At 35.0% G+C, this 20011-nt stretch overlaps 1 protein-coding gene across 1 annotated transcript in view; it reads right to left on the bottom strand.

Moving 5' to 3' along the window:
* Window positions 1–20011, bottom strand: part of LOC128884053 (uncharacterized) — a 638316-nt gene that overhangs the window by 441995 nt on the left and 176310 nt on the right. Inside the window, exon 2 of the mRNA XM_054137083.1 lies at window positions 7866–8126. Coding sequence (XP_053993058.1) covers window positions 7866–7998 — 133 coding nt within the window. The 5' untranslated portion in view covers window positions 7999–8126. The remainder of the gene's footprint in view (window positions 1–7865; window positions 8127–20011) is intronic.

The raw sequence follows: 20011 nt of genomic DNA, 5'->3' as shown, positions 1-20011 counted from the left end.
ACGTAGTGTAACGAAGCTGAGATCATCCTGTTTTAGGATGTGCGGAAAATAACGAAAATCTAAGAATGATTAATGGGATAATTAATATTATACGCGATATATGCGAAGACTGTCAGGGACAATTTAGTATTCACATTTCTATGAATTTCCTTATGAAGAAACAAATATCAGTTTTCTGGAGTAAAGTTGTAGAATTTATGTATTTATACGTTTAAAATTGAGAGAATATTGCATACAATTTTAGTGTAACAAAATATTTGATGTAGTGTTTTATATTTAGATTGTATCAAATATACGTGAAAAATTATTTTCACAGTAATATCTCTTCCATTAGATTACTCGCATTGTTTTTACGATTAAAAGAGAATTTGTAAATTTGCCGAATAATATTTTTCATATTAAATTTATGCCTTACGAATGTCTGTTTAATACTATGAAGGCCTTTCTCATACTTTTCAAATTGATTCTAAAACCGAAGTTTTCAGACAAAAGGAGTCAGAAGAATGCTTCGATTTTTACTAAGCAATAACATACTAGACTAAGGAGAAAAAGAACTGATAAACTTTATATCAATGAATATATGAGTAAAAACCATTTGACACTCAAGAGAGCAATAAATAATCTGAATATAAAATAGGGCGATCAGCCAACGGATTAATTTTGAAGAGTAAAAGTTACCGATTTATAATTGCAGTTTATAAGTGGAACTTTTTAACTGAAAATTGTGATTGACAATTGCAAATGCAAATGCCAGTGATTGTTTCTCAGTCTCATACAATCATTTATTTCACATTAGAACTCTTTGCTTTGGAGTTATTTATTAGCTCTGACGACACGTACTCACGGGGCGATACACGCATTCACGTCCTTCTGATATCTATTAAATATCATTTAATCCTTGTTTTAATATTGTTATTACGACTCAAATTTTACATTATTTAACAAATTCATATAATTCTATTCTAGCTTATTCTATATAAATTCCCGTGGAGATTCCCGAGGATGTTTTCTATTTGATTACCCAATTTTACTATCAATTGTTACTAAATGATATTCCTAATAAATTATAAGCATTATCAATATTAATTATTAATTTCAATTTCATTTATTGCTTTAGTTGAATTTACTAAATTAACATATGAAGAGAACGAAGGAGAAAATTATCACTTTACCGACTGGTAGCCTATTAATCGTCTCTTTTCCATGGGAAACAATATTTTCTTATTTATTACTGAGATAGTACGATCCCATTGTATGCTCCCATTATTATGTGAATTACGAAATTTTATATAAATATAATTCATAAAACGATCCTAATGGATAAAATAAATTTTCTATAATAGTAATGATATGAAAATAAACAATATTATTAAATTTAAGTATTATACATATACATGTTCAAACGCTACCGGCCGGTAATGTGTTAATTTATAAAAGAATGTAATTATTTTTTTCAAGCAAGAAACTGTTCGAAAACAACAAAAAATATTAACGATATTTATTTACAAACTATAATAAGACAATTACTAAATTAAAAAAGGGATATAAAGTACATATGAATTTAAAATCATCAAAAGATTAGATAAATATAAAATAATCACTGTTCAACTCGTATACAACTGTATATAATTTTCTGTTTAGAGTCCCAATTTGTACTGAGAGATTCTAATTTAATTGATGTATTCCATATAAAATTCCATATAAAAATCTGAAAATATATCAAAGCTATCTATTGAAGTTAAGATGGTACTTTTTTTTACTAGTTTCAAGACAATTTTCTTAAATAATAGTCATTTTCAAGATATCAAAAATATCCTAATTCACGCAATTGCCAGATGTATTTTACATGTATGCCAATTTTAGACTCTGACCAAAATGCGATTTTTGAGATATTGCGTTAACACATTTGATAAACAGCGTTTCAAGACAAATATGTTGAAAGTTTTGTGTTTAATCAGCCTAACGGGATGATCCGTGATATGAATGGTTATAACTAGGCTGCGGATTTGATGCATTTCTGGTGTAGTAATATGGGTATCATGCAAGAAATGTATAATGTACGTAGAAAGTATTCTATGTATTAATAAACATAATAATATTAACAAAATTATTTTACATAATTGCAAATAACTTTTGGTTAGGTTTATCCTATATTTGGCATATACAATTGTATCAAAACTGCATAAAATCCGCAGTTCAGTTAGAATTTAGAAAATTTTGAAATTTGTTAAACATAATTTGGTAGAAACATTTAGCAGTCCTTAAGAAACAAAAATATAAAAAGTAATTTATTTTTTACGGGATGGCCTGTACAATTTTTTTGATAAATTTTGTGATACAATTTGGTGAAGCTATTTTTAAAATGTTAAGTAACAAGAATATCTAAACAAAAAAATATTTTTGACCCAAAAATGAGAAAATATCATCTTAAGCAGTCTCGCTTACAAATGGGTGTTTCAAAGTATGCAATCCTGAATCAGAATACAACGAACAATTAAACAAAATTTATCATGTATCGATCACTCGAATTTTTAATATTCCGTCATTTAGAACCGAGTTTCGATTTTTGTCCGGAGCTCCATTTACTGTGCAGCGCTGCTATGTTGCCTGTACACAGATTTACGATCCAGCGCGAGCAGGATCGAGTTCCTGTCGACGGGTTGCATGAAAAACGTGGACACGAATTTCATTAGCGAGGCGCGCGTAGTTGAATCTCCTGGGAAGATGACGCGGTCGTTGGTCGGAGACGTGAGCTCAACTGAAAACGAATTCGGCTCGAACCGATCAACTCCAACGACTGGCGCTGATTAAAACGCGAACGTAGCGTTGCTATTTGTCAACGACACGTGTCGCCACGATTATTCGTCTGTCCGTTCGTTCGTTCGTTCGTTCGCCAAACTACGCGTTCTGAGCGAGTTATTAGCGGATCGACGCGTTACAAGTCGCTTCGCGAACGAGAGGAATCAGAGATCCATCGGTGCCATTGCAAATCATCCCTGTGCTAACCCTCCACCTCACCTTTTCGCCCTTCCTTTCCATCAAGCCTCTGCGCAACTTGGTCGCGTACTCGATTCACCATTAATTGTACTCGTTAGCGAAATTTCGTTGCGTGTCGTGGCTCGTTTATTGACTCGATCAATCCGACGCTTCGGTGGCGTCGACGCTCGCGACTGTCAACCGTCCACATTTGATTAACAAGCGTTGATTGAAATGAGACTAAATTAAAAGAACACGAATAGTTGTGTCAACGTGGTAAGAATAAATTAATAGACTCAAATTAGATAGTTCCGTTTAAAAAGAAGTAACTGCTTTTTTAATGTTGCACTTGCATCACTGCATCAAAACAATAGCATGGGAACCATTGAAAGTCAGTGTACAAAATAAATTCAATTCAATTTTTGTTACTAATAAGTAACAAAATTTAATTTCTTGCGCGATTCAAAATAAATTTTGTTGTATACGTAATGGATAATCGTTAGAAGTTCAACTCTTACTTAAAATAATTTTAAAAAGAATCATGCAGTAATAAATGAGTCGTTCATTTTTAAAGTGATATAAGTCTACATTTTGGAGAATAGAGTTTTTACAAGTAATGGTTCAAAAATATGTCAATTCTATCTGTAAAAATATTTCATCGTCAAGGAGGCATTATTTCTTCATTCATGTGTCGAGTTATCTTTAATTTGCTAAATAGAAAATCATTTTCAAAAAAATAACTTATAAAATATCTCCGTATAGGTACTATTAAATATATTATAAAACAGGTAAAATTTGGTACTAATGCGATGAATGCAATTGTTTTTTCTGAGATAATATTTTATCATACTGTATTTTGAAGTTAGTATTTCCTATCATTATAGTTATTTGCAAGTAATCATCTGTAAATATGGTTTGTTTAATTAATTAATTATCTGTAATATTGATTTTCAGACTGGATTGGAAACAGAATATGAGTCTAATTTTATCAGCGGTTGTAGTTTACCAACCGCTGTTTAGACAAATATACACGTATTAGCTGTGGCTCGCGGTTTTACCCGCGTGGAATACTATTTATTTTATGTCGGTCGCGTTCGACTGACTGTTCAACCGCGTGTTTTTTCGTAAATCAGTAGGTGACTGTCTTTTGTTTTCCGTAACTCAGATGTTTCAATTGATATTTTCGATAGCTGTGGCCCGCGGTTTCACCAGCGTGGAATACTAACGTTGCAACCCCTTTTTACCCCCTTAAGGGTTGAATTTCGAAATATCCTTTCTTATTTCTTGTATATGTACATCATAAAGGAAATCTCTGTGCAAAATTACAGCTTTCTAGGTTTAAGGGTTTAGCCTGGGCATTGATAGCATGTCAGTCAGGGCTTTATTCTTTATACATCAAAACCTAACTAAAAGTCGATTTTCTGCTCAAGCTGTAAACTTTTTATTTCCTGAAATAATTAAATATATGAATAATAGTGTATTAGTATTATTTTTTTCATTAATGTACTCATGAAACGTTACGCCCTGTTCAAAATAAAAAGTTTCTATAGTACCCATTTATCTCCTAATGAATCTCTAAAGTACACTTGCTTTTGAACAATTTTTATATGTTGCACAGGGGTTATGCAAATTACTAACAATTTTTAAGTTATTTTACACTTTCTATTGGCCCATATTTCAATGGACTACAATCTCCTCTACAAAGAAGCAAATTATATAATCTCAATAATGTATACAGGGTGTCCCAAAAGTCGGGGAGGAGCCGGAAATGGAGGTTAGCTGAGACGATTCTGAACAACAATTTCTTTTGCAAAAATGTCGGATGGGGCTTCGTTAAAGAGATATTAAACGAAAACCCCGACCAATCACAGCGCGCGTAGCCTTCGCTACCGCGGCCGATCCAACGGTCTACGCGCGCTCTGATTGGTCGAGGTTTTCACTTAATATCTCCTTAACGAAGCCCCGTCCGACATTTTTGCAAAGGAAATTGTTGTTCAGAATCGACTCAGCTAACCCCCATTTCCGGCTCCTCCCCGACTTTTGGGACACCCTGTATACACTAGCGGACAAGCAAACCGGAACGATTTTTCAAATGTTCATAACTATGAGAGTTTTCAATCGATTTAGGTGAAACTTCGTGAGGAGTAGTCTTTAAGTGTCTTCTGGATGTGTGCAAAGTTGGATTGGCGAGGGTTGATGTGAAGGGGTTAATTCAACCCCCTAAATGGGAGGCTGTAGAAAAACGCCTCTATGGAAAAGGCCAGGGGTGACGGGAGGGGTTGAAAAATTCAAAAAAACCTTTCGGGCGACTCTCCTTGATGCCCTATACAAAATGCACCCCTTGAAGTCCCTCTTGGACAAACCCACCCCCTACAAACCCCACACCCTCTAAAATTTACAATTTTTGGACGACGGTCTCAATTTTGGACTCACCGCATTCTCTGGACTCCCCTGATCCAGAAAATGTCATCACCCAAACCGTGCACCCCATAGGCACCCTTTGGGGGAGGGGGGGTGGAACAGCTCGCAAATTTTTAAATTTTTGTAGATTATTGAGATTATATAATTTGTTTCTTTGTAGAGGAGATTCTAGTCCATTGAAATATGAGCCAATAGAAAGTGTAAATAACTTAAAAATTGTTAGTAATTTACATAACCCCTGTGCAACATATAAAAATTGTTCAAAAGCAAGTGTACTTTAGAGATTCATTAGGAGATGAATGGGTACTATAGAAACTTTTTATTTTGGACAGGGCGTAACGTTTCATGAGTACATTAATGAAATAAATAATACTGATACACATTCATATATTTAATTATTTCAGGAAATAAAAAGTTTACAGCTTGAACAGAATTTGAAAATCGACTTTTAGTTAGATTTTGAGGCCACTGTGCGTCACTCGTATTCGGCCGACATGGCAGTCAAAGTGTTAATTTACACGCCAGTTCCCAATTTTCGCTTTCGATCGGGGCGAAATGAAAAAGTATTTCATTTTGACGACCGCGACCCAGAGAAAAGTACAGAGTGGTCCACCTGATATTACCACCTTGACTTACATCAATATTGTAATTCATAGTGAAAAAGTTTCAAATACAGTTAAAACGGTTTTAAGTGGGCCATACTGTGATGTTACTAGTTTTTCTTATAGGCATTTCTAACGCATAGTAGACATACGAAAGTCACTAATGTTTTATTTAAATAGGATCGTATGTTTTTTCTCATATATTTCATATATTCTGAACAAAAATATGAACTTTTTGTGTCTAAAAATCATTAATTTAAGAGACACTTTAATTGTAATGTTATTTTGAAATCATGGCTCTTTTGTTAATATTGTAATGATTTTATTTACAGGAACGTTTTATATGACGAGCATTTACATTATGATATTTGCTGAATCGAGATAGTATTAGGTTGTCCCTAAAGTTTCTTCCAGTTCTTTAAATACAGTAATACATGCACAACATTTTATGTATAATATTACATTATTGAATTGCGTACAATTTATTTTGTTCCATTACAGTTACGACATTAACATCTAAGAAATTGGGTTGTCTAATTGTATCAACACTGCCACACAAAATAACTGAATGCAAGTCACGGAAGAAACTTTTAGGACAACCTAATAGTAATCGTCTTACAATCGTCGTAATGTATTTAGTATCTTTTTCTTATATTTAACTATGATACAATACCTTATATTGACTTTTAAAGTTAAAATATCTTTAAGCTAATCATTTTTAAGCATAAATAGTTTAATATATTTTTGTATAAAATATCAAGTTGCATCGACTAATGTAATAACATTAAAATGTGCCCCACTCGAAATCATTCTAATTCTACATGAAATATTTTTCGCTATTTGTGATTATACGGACATAAACCACGGTGGTAATATCTGATACACTGCAGTGTATAAACCGAACGTGTCGATACGGTTATTTGTAAGTCAAGTGGATACAACGTGGCCACCAGTGTTGTTTAGAGATCAATTGAGAGAGGGAAAAATTGCTAACACGTGAGAAATGTTTTCCGTCTCTAACGCTCAGAATATGCATCATCGTTGCTACTTAGCTATGAATAAACGGCGCAGTTCGTGCGACCGCCCTCGTGGCTTCGTGAATTTTTTCTCCTAGCATCGGATGTTCCACGAGAACGTATGTAATTAGACGAAGGAAATACGTGCACGATGTGCCATAATGTGTAGACTCTTTAATTATAGCGTAACTCGCGCTAACAAGTTTTCAACTAGAGTTGTTCGAATGTGTAATGAAATACAGGTCTTTGTACAAAAATTCGTTAGGCTGGTAAAACACAGTTCCACGCAACTCCGAATATTTCACATTTGTTCAAACATTCCTTATTTATGAATTAAAAAATGTTCCTATGGCGAGGTGAAGTTGTTTTTTTTTTTTATACAACTAGTGTGCCATTCAATGTGGACATAAATGACGACACAATGATATTTGAGAAAGAACTGTACAAATTAAATGTAGGAAGAAAGGGTATATTACTCAAAAAGAATAATAATCACTTTAAATCTTAAACAAAGGTACAAAATAAATATATCCGAAGAATTAAATGTAGGATGAAAATTAGCAATATTCAAAAAGAGTAATATTCATTGTAAAATTTGAATAGATTTACTAAACAGAGATGTTATTTCTTGAAATAATAACGATTATTGAGATTCCTCTTTAAAATCAATGAATTCATGTTGTTTATACTTCCTAATCGATCTAATGGGTTCACCAGCAACAAACGAAATTATTTTCTTCAATTTTTCATTACAGACATTTTACCGTATCTATGTGAGCTGAATTCGTCTTATAAGTTACGTTCACATTTTACGACACGATTTACATAATAGTAGAGAAAGTGTACTTACTGTGTTGCCCCAAGTAGACTGGTGTCCATGAGATTTCGGAGCGGACAAGCGTCGTAGCCACGAACAGCACAGCTCCGCACCACACACTCAAACGCGCAGCACCCATTACAATAACGGACGCGAGAATCGCCATTTCCCTCGTTTCAATCAGTTCCCTGCCTTAATATCATCTTCACTGGCTCTCTCTACGTCGCCTCATCCTATATCCACCGTCTTCGAGTTACTCCATCCCGAAAGCGTACGAAAATTGCTTGAAACGACCTATTGCGATCAAACGAGAATACTTAATACGCTACTTCATCCTTGTCTCTTCGTAGTACTAGTGATTTAAACGAAAACAAAAATAAAAAGTACGAAATTCAAGACAATGCTTACGAAGGAATCGGGACAATCAATAATAACGATCGTTCGATAAACCAAAACAATATGTTAAGTCTCCCTTACTGTGTTGCATGAAAAATTACATTTAATAAGTAAATTAAATAAAATGAAATTGATAAATCTAACGCATTTTTAACTACACATGAAAAGTTATAGAGTATAGTTATAGACTATATTTTCGAATACAGAAATAAATTGAATTTTTGTCAATAATATCAAAATATCAAATAATCCAGAGATCAAGGAGGTGTCCAGTATATTCAATTATTAAATATTATACGGGGTATTTCATCTATATTAACTACGTAAAATATCTTGGTCGTCTTTGACGATACGAAAAAGTGTTCAAGGGAAGTATTATTCTATGCAAAATGGCAAATATTGTGATTAGCAAACATATATTTTTTAGTTAGTTTTTTCCTAAATATTAAAGTCGTCGATATTTTGTTAAATGGAATGACATATTTGCATTACCACACTTTTGTAAATGTCATATTGTAAAAAATGGAAACCTGAATTCCTCGAAAAGAAGGCGTGTACATCTACTATGTATATATAAATGCTCGATTCGACTCCTCATGTCTCTTTATTATTTACTCAACAAACATTGAAGTTTCGACATACAGAGGATTACTTAGCCAATAAATTACGTCGTACTAAAAAATTACGACAGAAATATTCACGTCCCACCATTCTTCGATACACAATCACGAAGACGAACGCGTAAAAATCGACGCGACGAATCGCGCGAATCGTTCCTCAGCAATTTGCCTCCGCGAAATAATTTATTCGGAGCTGTAGAAACAGAGATGGTTAATGATCCGTGAACGAGCATCTGTTTTCATTCGTTTCGACGTTCGGTGTTAAATCGTCCGTGTTACTATAGGATTCCCCGCGACCGACGGAAAACTTTTAAATTAGCGCCTCTTTGCCCCTTCGTCCCGTGTATCGCGTTGCATAAAATCTCTCGATCTCTGCCACTTCGTGGAGTATTGGACAGAAATGGAATTAACTTTTCAAGGGGATTGATTAGGTTGGGGGATACATTTCCGGGCTGGATAGGTCACGGAGTAGTAGGGGTTGGTTGGAGAGGTTGAGCACGACCAATGGAGGTCTCTGTGGAGGAAGGAAACCAACTTAGAGATATTTTTTCCCGACAAGTATGACCTCGGCTTGATTGGTAACCTACATTTGGTGGCCAGGTTATTAGTTACAAATGGTAAAATAGATATACAGGGAGTCCCGTAACTGGTGGTCCAAGCGAGTAGGGGGTGATTCCAAGTAAAAAATTTAATCGAAAATGTAGAATCAAATTTTTTCATATGACGTTTTATTCTGAAAAATAATAAGATTAATAATAAATTGTGTCGAACGTATTCTAATGTGTCATTGTGCAGTTTTAATTGTTCAAACGCTATAATATTTTTTTGTTTTAATTGTTCAACTCTCGTCATGTCATCAGTGTACACAATCGACTTAACATGACCCCATAAATAAAAATCTAAAGCTGATAGGTCCGGAGATCGTGGCAGCCAACGTATTTTGCTATCACGGCCGATCCAGCAGTGATAATTTTCATTTAAATGGCATCTTACTTCTTTACTGTAGTGTGGTCGTGCTCCATCTTGTTGAAAAATTAAGTTTCTTTGAATTATAAGAGGAACATTTTCCAATAATTAAGTACAATAATCAAGTATACGCGTACTCGACAAATTTTCAAACTTATCTTTTTCGAAAATAAAACGTCATATGAAAAAATTTTTATCTACATTCTCGATTCAATTTTTCACGTAGAATCACCCCCTACTCGTTTGTACTACCAGTTACGGGGCACCTAGTATTTTTAAATTGATAAAGCAGAAGGCATTTTCTATGAGTTTAGAATTACCTTCTAAAGGATTAAGTTCTCCTTGCTGTGGAGACTATTGTAGATTGGTGAATGTAATCATAATAAGTGAGGCAAATCATGTAGAAACAATGAATCAAATTTGGCATCATGACAAAGAGTTGAGAATTAGTACTAAATAAATGGATTCGGAGTAACCTAAGAATTATGTAAGATGCAATTTATGTCTAGGAAAAATTATGTAAATACTAACAGATTTTGTTGACAATATTCCATTTTTTTTTCTTTTCTATATTACCAATACACGAAGTTCTTTGAATCAAAAAGCAGTATATTATTTAAAACAATAGTCTATACATTCATTATCTTTAAGACAGCTGCAGATACACTAGAAAATACTTTTAGCGTTTGTAACTAACAATTAATAATTTGGCCAGCCATTGTATGAATTCGGAAAGACGCATGCTACGAGCCTATGCCACATTGTCAACTTTCCTATAATATTATGTAAAAAAGAAACTCTGGCCCTAGCCCAACCAGTTCTTTTGTCCGATCCTCTCCACTCCTGACCCAGCTTCTTCAGTGGGTCTCTCCTCCAAGTGCCAGTCTCTATCTGCAACAAACAATAAAGTCGTTCTGTTAAAAAAGCTCTTTCAACGTTTGATCGTTAAAAAGTAAACCGTGTATAAATTTCGGGTCAATCTTCGTAAAAATATGCTTACATGCTATAAATTATTGCGGGTCAAATAGTGGTTGCAAACATCCCAATTTGAAGGTGTGTATCCTGTGTATATTAAGACAATAATATATCTTCATTGTTTATAAAATATGCATTCTCAAATGGAATTTACTTTACTTAATTAAAATTATAGGATTGTATATGTTCGGGTTATTTCGCTTTTCCGTTTGAATGGTGGCGCGGTGGAATAGGGTTGGTGAGCTTTCCACCGCTGATACTTTTAACTATGGTTTCTAGTTGATACAGTGGGTGTAGTAAGTATTCGTACACCGATCAATTTCCAAAAATACTACGTAAAATTATAATTTATTAATTTATTTTTTATAAACAATGACATACTACATATTCTCGGAAATCTCTAGAATAGATAGAGTACAGAAAAAATAGCTATTTATGTAAGTTGCGAAATTAACAAGAAAAAAACAATTAATCGATAGAAATATTGAAGCAATAAGTATTCGCACAACTGTTTAATTTTTGAAACTTCGTTAAAAAAAAAAGAAATTTACATTAATTTACAAGTATATAATACTTCCTTCGTGGGATTTCCTTTTGATTTTATAATTATTGTAACTCTTCTAAGCATGAAATTAACTAAATTATTAGTTATTCGAAGTGGGATTTTCTTCATTTCCTCTATTAGAGCCATTTTTAAAAGTACTTTACTGGAAATTTGATGTTTTCTAATTCGTAAGAAGCAATAAATTAATGTGTTTACGTTACAAACTCTACTCTAAATGATTTGTCATAAAAATCGTACAAATACTTGCTTTAACACTTTTACCCATTTTTCGCATGTTTTTGTTAATTTCACAAATTATATTAATTAGTACATGTTGTTTGGACTATATCTATTTTAGAGACTTCCGAGAATATGTAAAATATCATTGATTACAAAAAAGAAGTTAAGAATCTACAATTTCACACAAAAGTTTTTTGGGAAATTGATCGGTGTACGAATACATTCTACACCCACTGTACGTCATTTCATCGAGGATTTACGATGCGTTAATCGCTATCGAATGCCAAGAAAGCCTTTAAGGATTCCAAGTCTCAAATAAAATTTGTAGTAAAAGTTGTCTTTGAACGCGGAAATAATTGATTGCAGCAAATGTCTAAAATTCCATAATTCCCAAAAATAGCGAAGAAGTCATAATCACATCATAAATTCTGTGTGTCTTAACTGAATCCTTAACATATAGAGTTGTCCTGTATCGCGCAGAATGTTGTCGGACTCGACACGATCTGTCAAGAGAGTAAGCTCGTTAAAGAACCTTCTACATATATAACGGAAACCACGAACGAAACGAACCACTTCGAATATTCCTCTTAAAGAAGATCATAGTGTAGCGACGTTCCTGTCGTCATCTCCCCGGGAAATGTCGTCGATGTCTCGTTAGCGTATCTACATCGGTAGGGTGTATGATATCCCGATCTGTACAAGATACCGAGACATGGTGACCGTGATGTCTGAGTCGAGAGGTAGGTCATTACGAGATAGAGCGAGCCGTACAGTATCTTAGCCACTCATAATGTGACAACCTCGAAGTTAAGCTCCCGTTCTGCCCTGTTATTCACTCGTTATCTCCTTGCATTCGACGCGTTCCCTCCACCTGTAGCCATGAAAAGCATCGCTGCGCGAGACAGCTTCTGAGTAACTCGTAGCGTCGTCTGAGGATCGCTTCCTTCGAGACTTCGAGGTGCTCCACTTATCGTCCTGTCCGCCTATACACTTCCCTATCTACTTAAGCGTGATCGAGCCTCGCAACTAGTGCAGCTTCAAGACGACGCGCGACGCCTCTCCTAGGCGCGATTTAAGGATCCCTAGTCCCTTTCATACGACAGGGAGCGAATAATCGAAGCCGCTGCGCGGAGTGGACCAGAGTTGTCAGCTTGCCATAAAGCTCGCGAGGTTGATTATTTGGCAAATAAAATCATGTTTGCAACGCAACACTTGTTTGATCAAAGAAAATATAATTTTTGGGAAAGTTTTCCGTCACTTGAGACGTACTTGTATGTTTGATTAGTCTTTCCTTTTTCTACTTTATTGTAATTTATTAGCACGGGTTACATTGACGTCTTTATCGTTTTATGTTAATTCTTTATAGATATCATTAAGGTGAAGCAAAAATATACATGTGTACAAGCCAGAATACTTGGTTCAGCGATTATAATTTGCATAGTCAAAAGTAAATACAATTTGATTTTCTGAAGTAACGAATTGATTTCCCTCTTCCCCACTAAATTAAACTGATACTGTAATATTTATAATAGACTAGCTGTGTCCCGCGGTTTCACCCGTGTGTAATACTATTTATTTGTATATCGTTTGCGTTCGACTGACAGCTTAACCACGTGAACCTTCGTAAACCAGTCAGTGACTATGTTTTATTTTCTGTAACACAGATGTTTCAATCGATATTTCTGATTCTTTATTTACAAATATCGAGATTTCGAACTAAAACCTTATTTTTATCAAAACAAAATATAACCTATGTACTTGCTCAGGATGCAAATTGTCTCCTTCCCTGAATTTATCGAAATCTGTTCAGCGGTTTAGGTATGAAATGGTAACAGACAGACAGAGTTACTTTCGCAATAATAATGTTATAGTATGGATATGCATTTTTCTCGAGAGTTCTAGTGTTAACAAACTCTGCAATATAATGTACGTTCTAAAGACACGGGAACCCTAGAATGTGAGCTCGTTCGTTTAAGAATTCATCGAATGGTTCACAGCGAGTTCGCTAAGCATTTTGTTTATTAACTGCTGGTTTTGTACGGGCAAGCAATTCCGGACAGCTCGATACATTTCGTCGACTAGGTTCCATTAACCTTCTTGGCAGGTTATTCTATAGGTCAGTCAGCCGTGCTCGTTCCGGATCCAATCATCCAATTACAGGTCGCCACGTCTATTGGAGCACGGACCGTTTCCACGGTCCGGCCAAGTGTCTCTTTATAGGATGAAGATTCTTTTCTTTAACTCTCCTCTCTATTTCCACTGGGCTGGTCTTCGTCGATGGCAGCCGCAGTGAACGAGCCCATTGAAAAGGCGCCGATGCAGTTAACTTAATCCAGGTGCTGATTGGACACGCTAACCGAGAACGACGGGAATGCGCGAACGAGAAGAAAACGTAAAGAGGATGCCTTGCGACCGACCTTAATTGTGCCACGCAATTATGGCCACTTCCGTATGATAGGAGTAATGCACCATTTAAAAAGAAAACTCCCCGATAAAGGCGGGCCTGGAATCTGTGGTTATGAGAACGTCAGCTGCACAAAGGCCCTACCTAGCCGCTTCCATCGAATAAAAACCGCCAGACACTCTTTTCTCTCTATTACAGCTTGGCCCTCCTTTGCCTGTCCAACCCTATCGAGACCGTCCAGGTATCGCACCATGCTCCAGGCAAATAAAAAGAAAATCCGTTTCACCGTCGTGCAACGTCTTCTATTTGCTCGGAAGAAATTAACGTAGTCTTCGATACTCCAGTGATTGTGCGGCTCTGTTTCGGGAGAAGGGGTTCTGGAAGACGTACAGGGGGAGGGGAGATAATTAACCCTTTATATTAAGATGTCCCCTCTGAGGGGATATCGTATGTGTAGCAAACGTTAATAGCGATTATATCACACAAGATAAACTTAAGCGCTAAATTTTCATAAATTTATGAAATACGAATGGTTTTGACTCTTCCAAATATAATTCAGCCACTTCCGACCGACATTTTGGATTCTGTCGGATGCGCTAAATTTTTGTTTTGTATTAGATGATTGCATAAGTTCGTGCCCGATTATCATAGGGCCCGTATTCACAGTCGCGACTTAAGCATTGTCTTAAGAAGTTCTTGACTAAATTCGCCTTATTGTAATAAGCATTGCTTGAGTCGCTATGTATTCACAGTCAGCGAATAAGCTCGATTTATTGTTAGTTAAGAAACCGATGCTTAAGGTTTGCTCAGTTGAGCAAATGCTTAAGCAATGCTTGTTTGACAATCGACTATTTTCGTCGATTTTCTATTGTAATAACCTGTGGCGATGATGAGCTGGCGCCACATCGTCTTCCTTGTGTTTAGATTTTGTAAGTGGTATGTCTGGACGGATGAACCGAGGGTGCGTGCTGCGCGACTGCGATGAGTGACTGTTTAGGTTATAGGTTCGAATGTCGTGAAAATGTTTCTTCGGTTGGTTCGAATGTTACTAAGGGTGAATGCATTTGTTTAAACAGAGTGAAAGAGATCCGTGAATTGAAGTGAGAAAGGTTTTCGTGGCTATGCTTGGGAGAACGAATGGCTAGTCCGTAAGTTAGTTCTGTACAGAATCTCGGCTAGGGCAGACCGCGGGATAGGCGGTCTGCCGAATAAAGATCAACCATTTTGTTATTAACTGAGTCGCAATTAATCCGCCACTTTACCCACAAACCAATTAAAATGATTCTTGAAAATGCAGCATTATTACCGTGTCCTGAATTGAACATTTGTCCTGGTGGCTCCCCTCGACGGAATTTTATTAAATTAACTAACGCATCCTGTGAATAATACCTATAAAAAAAATCAGGAATGATGATCGGTTATTTAGCTACAACACGTAAAAGTTTAAAAACTGTCGGATTCCTGGAACATGGTTACATAATTAAATAGAAACAAAAATACCAGCTATGCATACGATAGGGAGGCAAATACGGTCAACAATTTTGTAATTGATATCATAATATTTTCCTTAAAAGTTCATTATTTCTTAAACGATATCCATTGTTTACATACACGCGCTATTCGTCGCTCGTTGGATTGTAAAATAGTCGTAAATAATTAAAGAGAAACAAAACTGGTAATATGCATATAAAAGAAGGACATTTATTGTATGATATGAAAAAAAGTTTAATAACATTAGGAATATACAATATTATTTTTTTATTATATATATATAATAAATAATAATATAATAAATAAATAATATATAATAATAAATAACTAATATAATAAATAATATAATAAATATATATATAAGGTGTAAGGTATACATGTAACTCCATTTCGTATTTTTTTTACTCTATTTACTTTACTTTTTTTACTATAACTCTATTTTCGTCTTTATTTTCGCACGCGTGCTTAAGTCATGTATCCTGTTGACTCAAAAATGTAACCTCAATTAAGCGAAATAAGAACACGTTTTCAATGAATAAGGCGAACTTATTCGACTATGAATTCATAAGGGCTTAAGACTTTCTTAAGAACCGACTGTGAATCTAGAATAGACAGCAATTACTTTCAAAAGAAAATGTTTAAGTCGATGCTTAAGGCGTTACTTATTCGACGACTCTGAATCTGTCGAACACCTTAAGCATATGCTTAAGGCCAGCTTAGAAATAAGTTGCAACTGTGAATACCGCCCATAAACTTTGCTATGACAAATCGGGCACGAACTTATGCAATCATCTAATATTTGATTCTATGGCGGACTTTTTGTTCGCGAAACCCTTAGAATAAGTCGCGCCGGTCTTTCTTTCGTTTCACCGATATTTTGCATAGGGAATTCCACGTCGCTGTTCCTTTTCGGCGCGTAGTTACCACACCTTTCTCCTTTTGGGGTGTGTGTAGCGCAAAATACCTCTGCGAGAAACTTTCGGCTAATAAAAGCCTTTTTAAAACGTTCGTGAATCGAAGTTCATTTCTTTCCTTTCTTTTCGACCTCCCTTGAGGCTCGCTCTCCTCTTGAGCAGCCGGAAGGGCGAGGATACCCGAACAGGGTGTCTTTGCACTAGCGCCCATTTTCGGTACAAATCGTCCGTGGGAATTGTGCACCGAGCGTGTCGAATAACAGCCTTCCCCGGCTATCCACGCTCGGACCGTCACACGGTTCACCGCTTCAGGTTACGTTAAATTAGCAAATGAATCCCTTTTGCAGATTGCACATGGTCATTAGACAGGCGACGGACCATTGTGATTATTAATCGAGTCAGGCATCAATCAGTCGGAATATCGATTAATTACTCATCAGAGACGTCTTGGCAGACACGCGGCCACAGTCTTGATTATCTGTGGCTTGTGATGACTATGCGTTTGATCGTTCGATTAATGGACGGTGAATCTACACTGCTTTTGTAATTTACTAATTTGGCATCAAATTCCTTCGCGGAACATAAAAGTATATAAAAGTATTTAAAAGTTAATAAAAGTATTTAAATTCATTTGATAAATAACATAATTTTATAAATTAGGTTTTATAAACAAATTAGGAAATCGAAAGATCTTTGTTTCCTTCTATTTCCTTCTCTTCGTACTTAAAGGGGAGAACACGGTCATGTAACTTCAGATCTGGTCCAAACTTTGTTTGATGACTCTAGACCCCTAAAAAAGTTTTGCCGTATCCGAGGGTTTTTGTGAATGAGCCTCAGGGAGGCCAAACAAAATTCAAAACGCCAAAAAAAATATTTTTATCGATTCGCACTGAAATCGATGCGAGAAATTTAATACAAATAGTTAACAAATTCTAGGAGCATTATTTCTCAAGTTATCGTCAAAAATCCGCTTTTGGTACTAAGCAACATTTGTAAGCAAACTACTCCAGGAAAATTTTTTAAAGCAAAAGTAACATCATATTCGGATGTAGCACCCAAAAGACCTGTCCGTAAAATAAAATAGAATTCACGCAATTTGCAATTAAGATAATATATACTTCATAACTAGTAAAGTAAACAATATAAAAATAGACCATATAAATGGACCAGTACATCTCTCTGATCATATTATACTTGGAATAATAATTCAAGCAGTTTGGTCCTTAATGATTCATACTAGAGAACGGTATCGAACAGAGACGGGTCTCGAATCAATTGAGATTCCAGGCGTATACTTACTCAAGCGAGAGGATGTGAAACAATCGAAGGATATATTCGCATAGCGTATCTGGAAACATCGAAGCCGTTTCTCTCCCTCCGCGAGATGCATAATGTCTGTTTGATCGTGCTTGAACAATTTCGCGTGCATACATCTTACCTCTTGTCGAAACATTTCAACCAGAATCCTTCCTATTTCGGTTGAGGCTCGGAGCGACGATCTCAATTCATAGAACTCGATATAACGCCGCGATAGTCGTAAATGCGTCGTAAGTTAATATTCTCGACACGAGTGGCTGAAATTCTAGATATCGTGGAATACAGCCGTGTTCTGCAAACCATGCTTCTACCACGCGATGTAATACCTACTATTACGTCTCTACTTTTTCGCTGTACTTAAATCACGTTTAATTCATCTTTCTTTTTTCGGGCATCGCGCCTACTAAGCGGATTTGAGCGTTGATTTTCATATTAAATATGTACGTTTTCCTTATAATGTTTCGACCAAACTGTTTGCATGAATAATAAATTCATTCGTCATGCGTGATAAATTATTCTATCAACGTTGTTCTATCAGTTTTCATAGCTTTAATTTAAAATTTTTGAAAACATGATCAATAAGTGAATTCATTTTCTGAGTGATAAATGGAATTACTTCACGTGGTAAACATCTGCTTTGTTTGTGTTTGTTCCAACTGAATTATTCTTCTTTCAGAAATACGTTCATTCTGATAGGTAATGAAAATGAAAATAGCACAGTTTGCGATAATGATTCTATACTATCAATAAAGACAAATCCAATTTCGTTTTAGAAGATCTGTCCAAGTGCTGTACACTGCATCTCTGTTTATTAATAGACATGAATTAATTCATTGATAAATCTTTATCTATTTATTTTCTTCTAATTAATATCTTTACAATCATTATCCAAAGCTGCCTTTCGTTCTCCTATAGGTATTGTAGTATCGGCAGGGTAGGAGAGAAATCGATACGGGACATGAATCCTATTCAGCGACTTTATTCCAACTGACAAACGCCGCACAGTGGTCCCAAATGGCCAAAAAGAGGAAAAAACTCAATATCTCGAGAACGGATGATCCTATCAATCCGACACTAGTCTCATTTGATTCAGAAAGAAGAAATACATTAGAATTATGTAAAAATTATTTTAATTTTATTAAAAAAGGTAATTTTTATAATAATAAGTCAATAGCTTCCTCGCTAAGGGGAAGGTGTTTTTTTTTTAGGTTCAGGCCTCATATTCGTATGTTTGGGTCATTGAACCTTGTTTTAGTGAATTTTTAACAGAAAAAATACAGGTTTTTTAATGTTTTTTAATCATCGTACATTTTATCTGTTGTGGATTTGTTAGGAATTTACCAGTCCATAATACGTCCTTTAAACATGAGCCAATTTTTGCGAAGGATGTCTCAAAAGTAATGTTACACCTTCATCAGAATGGATTTTAGAAGGAATTCGCAGATTCTCAAGATTTTAGTATTCACACATACTTGAGAATAAAATTATGTAACTCCCGAAAGAGCAAGTAGACGCAGCTGAAATTTTCATCATGTTTTCTTGGTGTAATATAGATGAGAAAACTTGAGAAATCAAACCGGAGACTGTCGGAGCTTTTTTTGAATCAATAATTTTCATAAAACATTCGAAAAACCTGCATATTCGCTTTACTCATAATTTTCTTTTTTTTTTTGCCTAAACAGTACAAAGTCATGTTCACAGATTGTTATTAGACATTATTAATGACCGATCAATTCAGTTTTACCCAATCATAAATGAAATCTTAATTTTTTTCAAAGTAACCCAAATTTCAGCATTTCGACTGATTTCCAACTTTGATAAATTATAACTTCTTTCAAAATTAAAATTTAAAACAACCATATTGCAGTGTAATTCTACAGACTATTCACAGTAGTCAGGACATATTCTATAACAAAAATTTGACTTTCGAAAATTGAGTTTTTCCGCGTTGGGATCACTGTGCGCTGTACGATGTAATGTAAGCATTTCACTTGATATATTTTCATTCTACTGTATGTATTGATACTTATAAGAATATTATATTTTACATGTATCGACATGGACATTAATAAACACTGACAGCAGGAGTTTTGAAGTTTTTTATCCTCAAATCTTTTGGATCTAATCGATATTTTTCAATTCTAATACAATAAATATTTAATCCAGAAAATTATTACCTCCTTCTTCCTTATTCATTACCCATAAAGAAAAGTCGTTTACATTTTCTTTAATTCCATATTTAATCGGTTACTTTTGGAATTTTATTCAAATTGAAATACGTTTTATTTTATGTTACAACATGAGAGGTTACA

Source organism: Hylaeus volcanicus, chromosome 1 (genome assembly GCF_026283585.1).
Source record: "Hylaeus volcanicus isolate JK05 chromosome 1, UHH_iyHylVolc1.0_haploid, whole genome shotgun sequence".
Classification (NCBI taxonomy): domain Eukaryota; kingdom Metazoa; phylum Arthropoda; class Insecta; order Hymenoptera; family Colletidae; genus Hylaeus; species Hylaeus volcanicus.
This window is presented reverse-complemented; position numbering and strand designations above follow the sequence as displayed.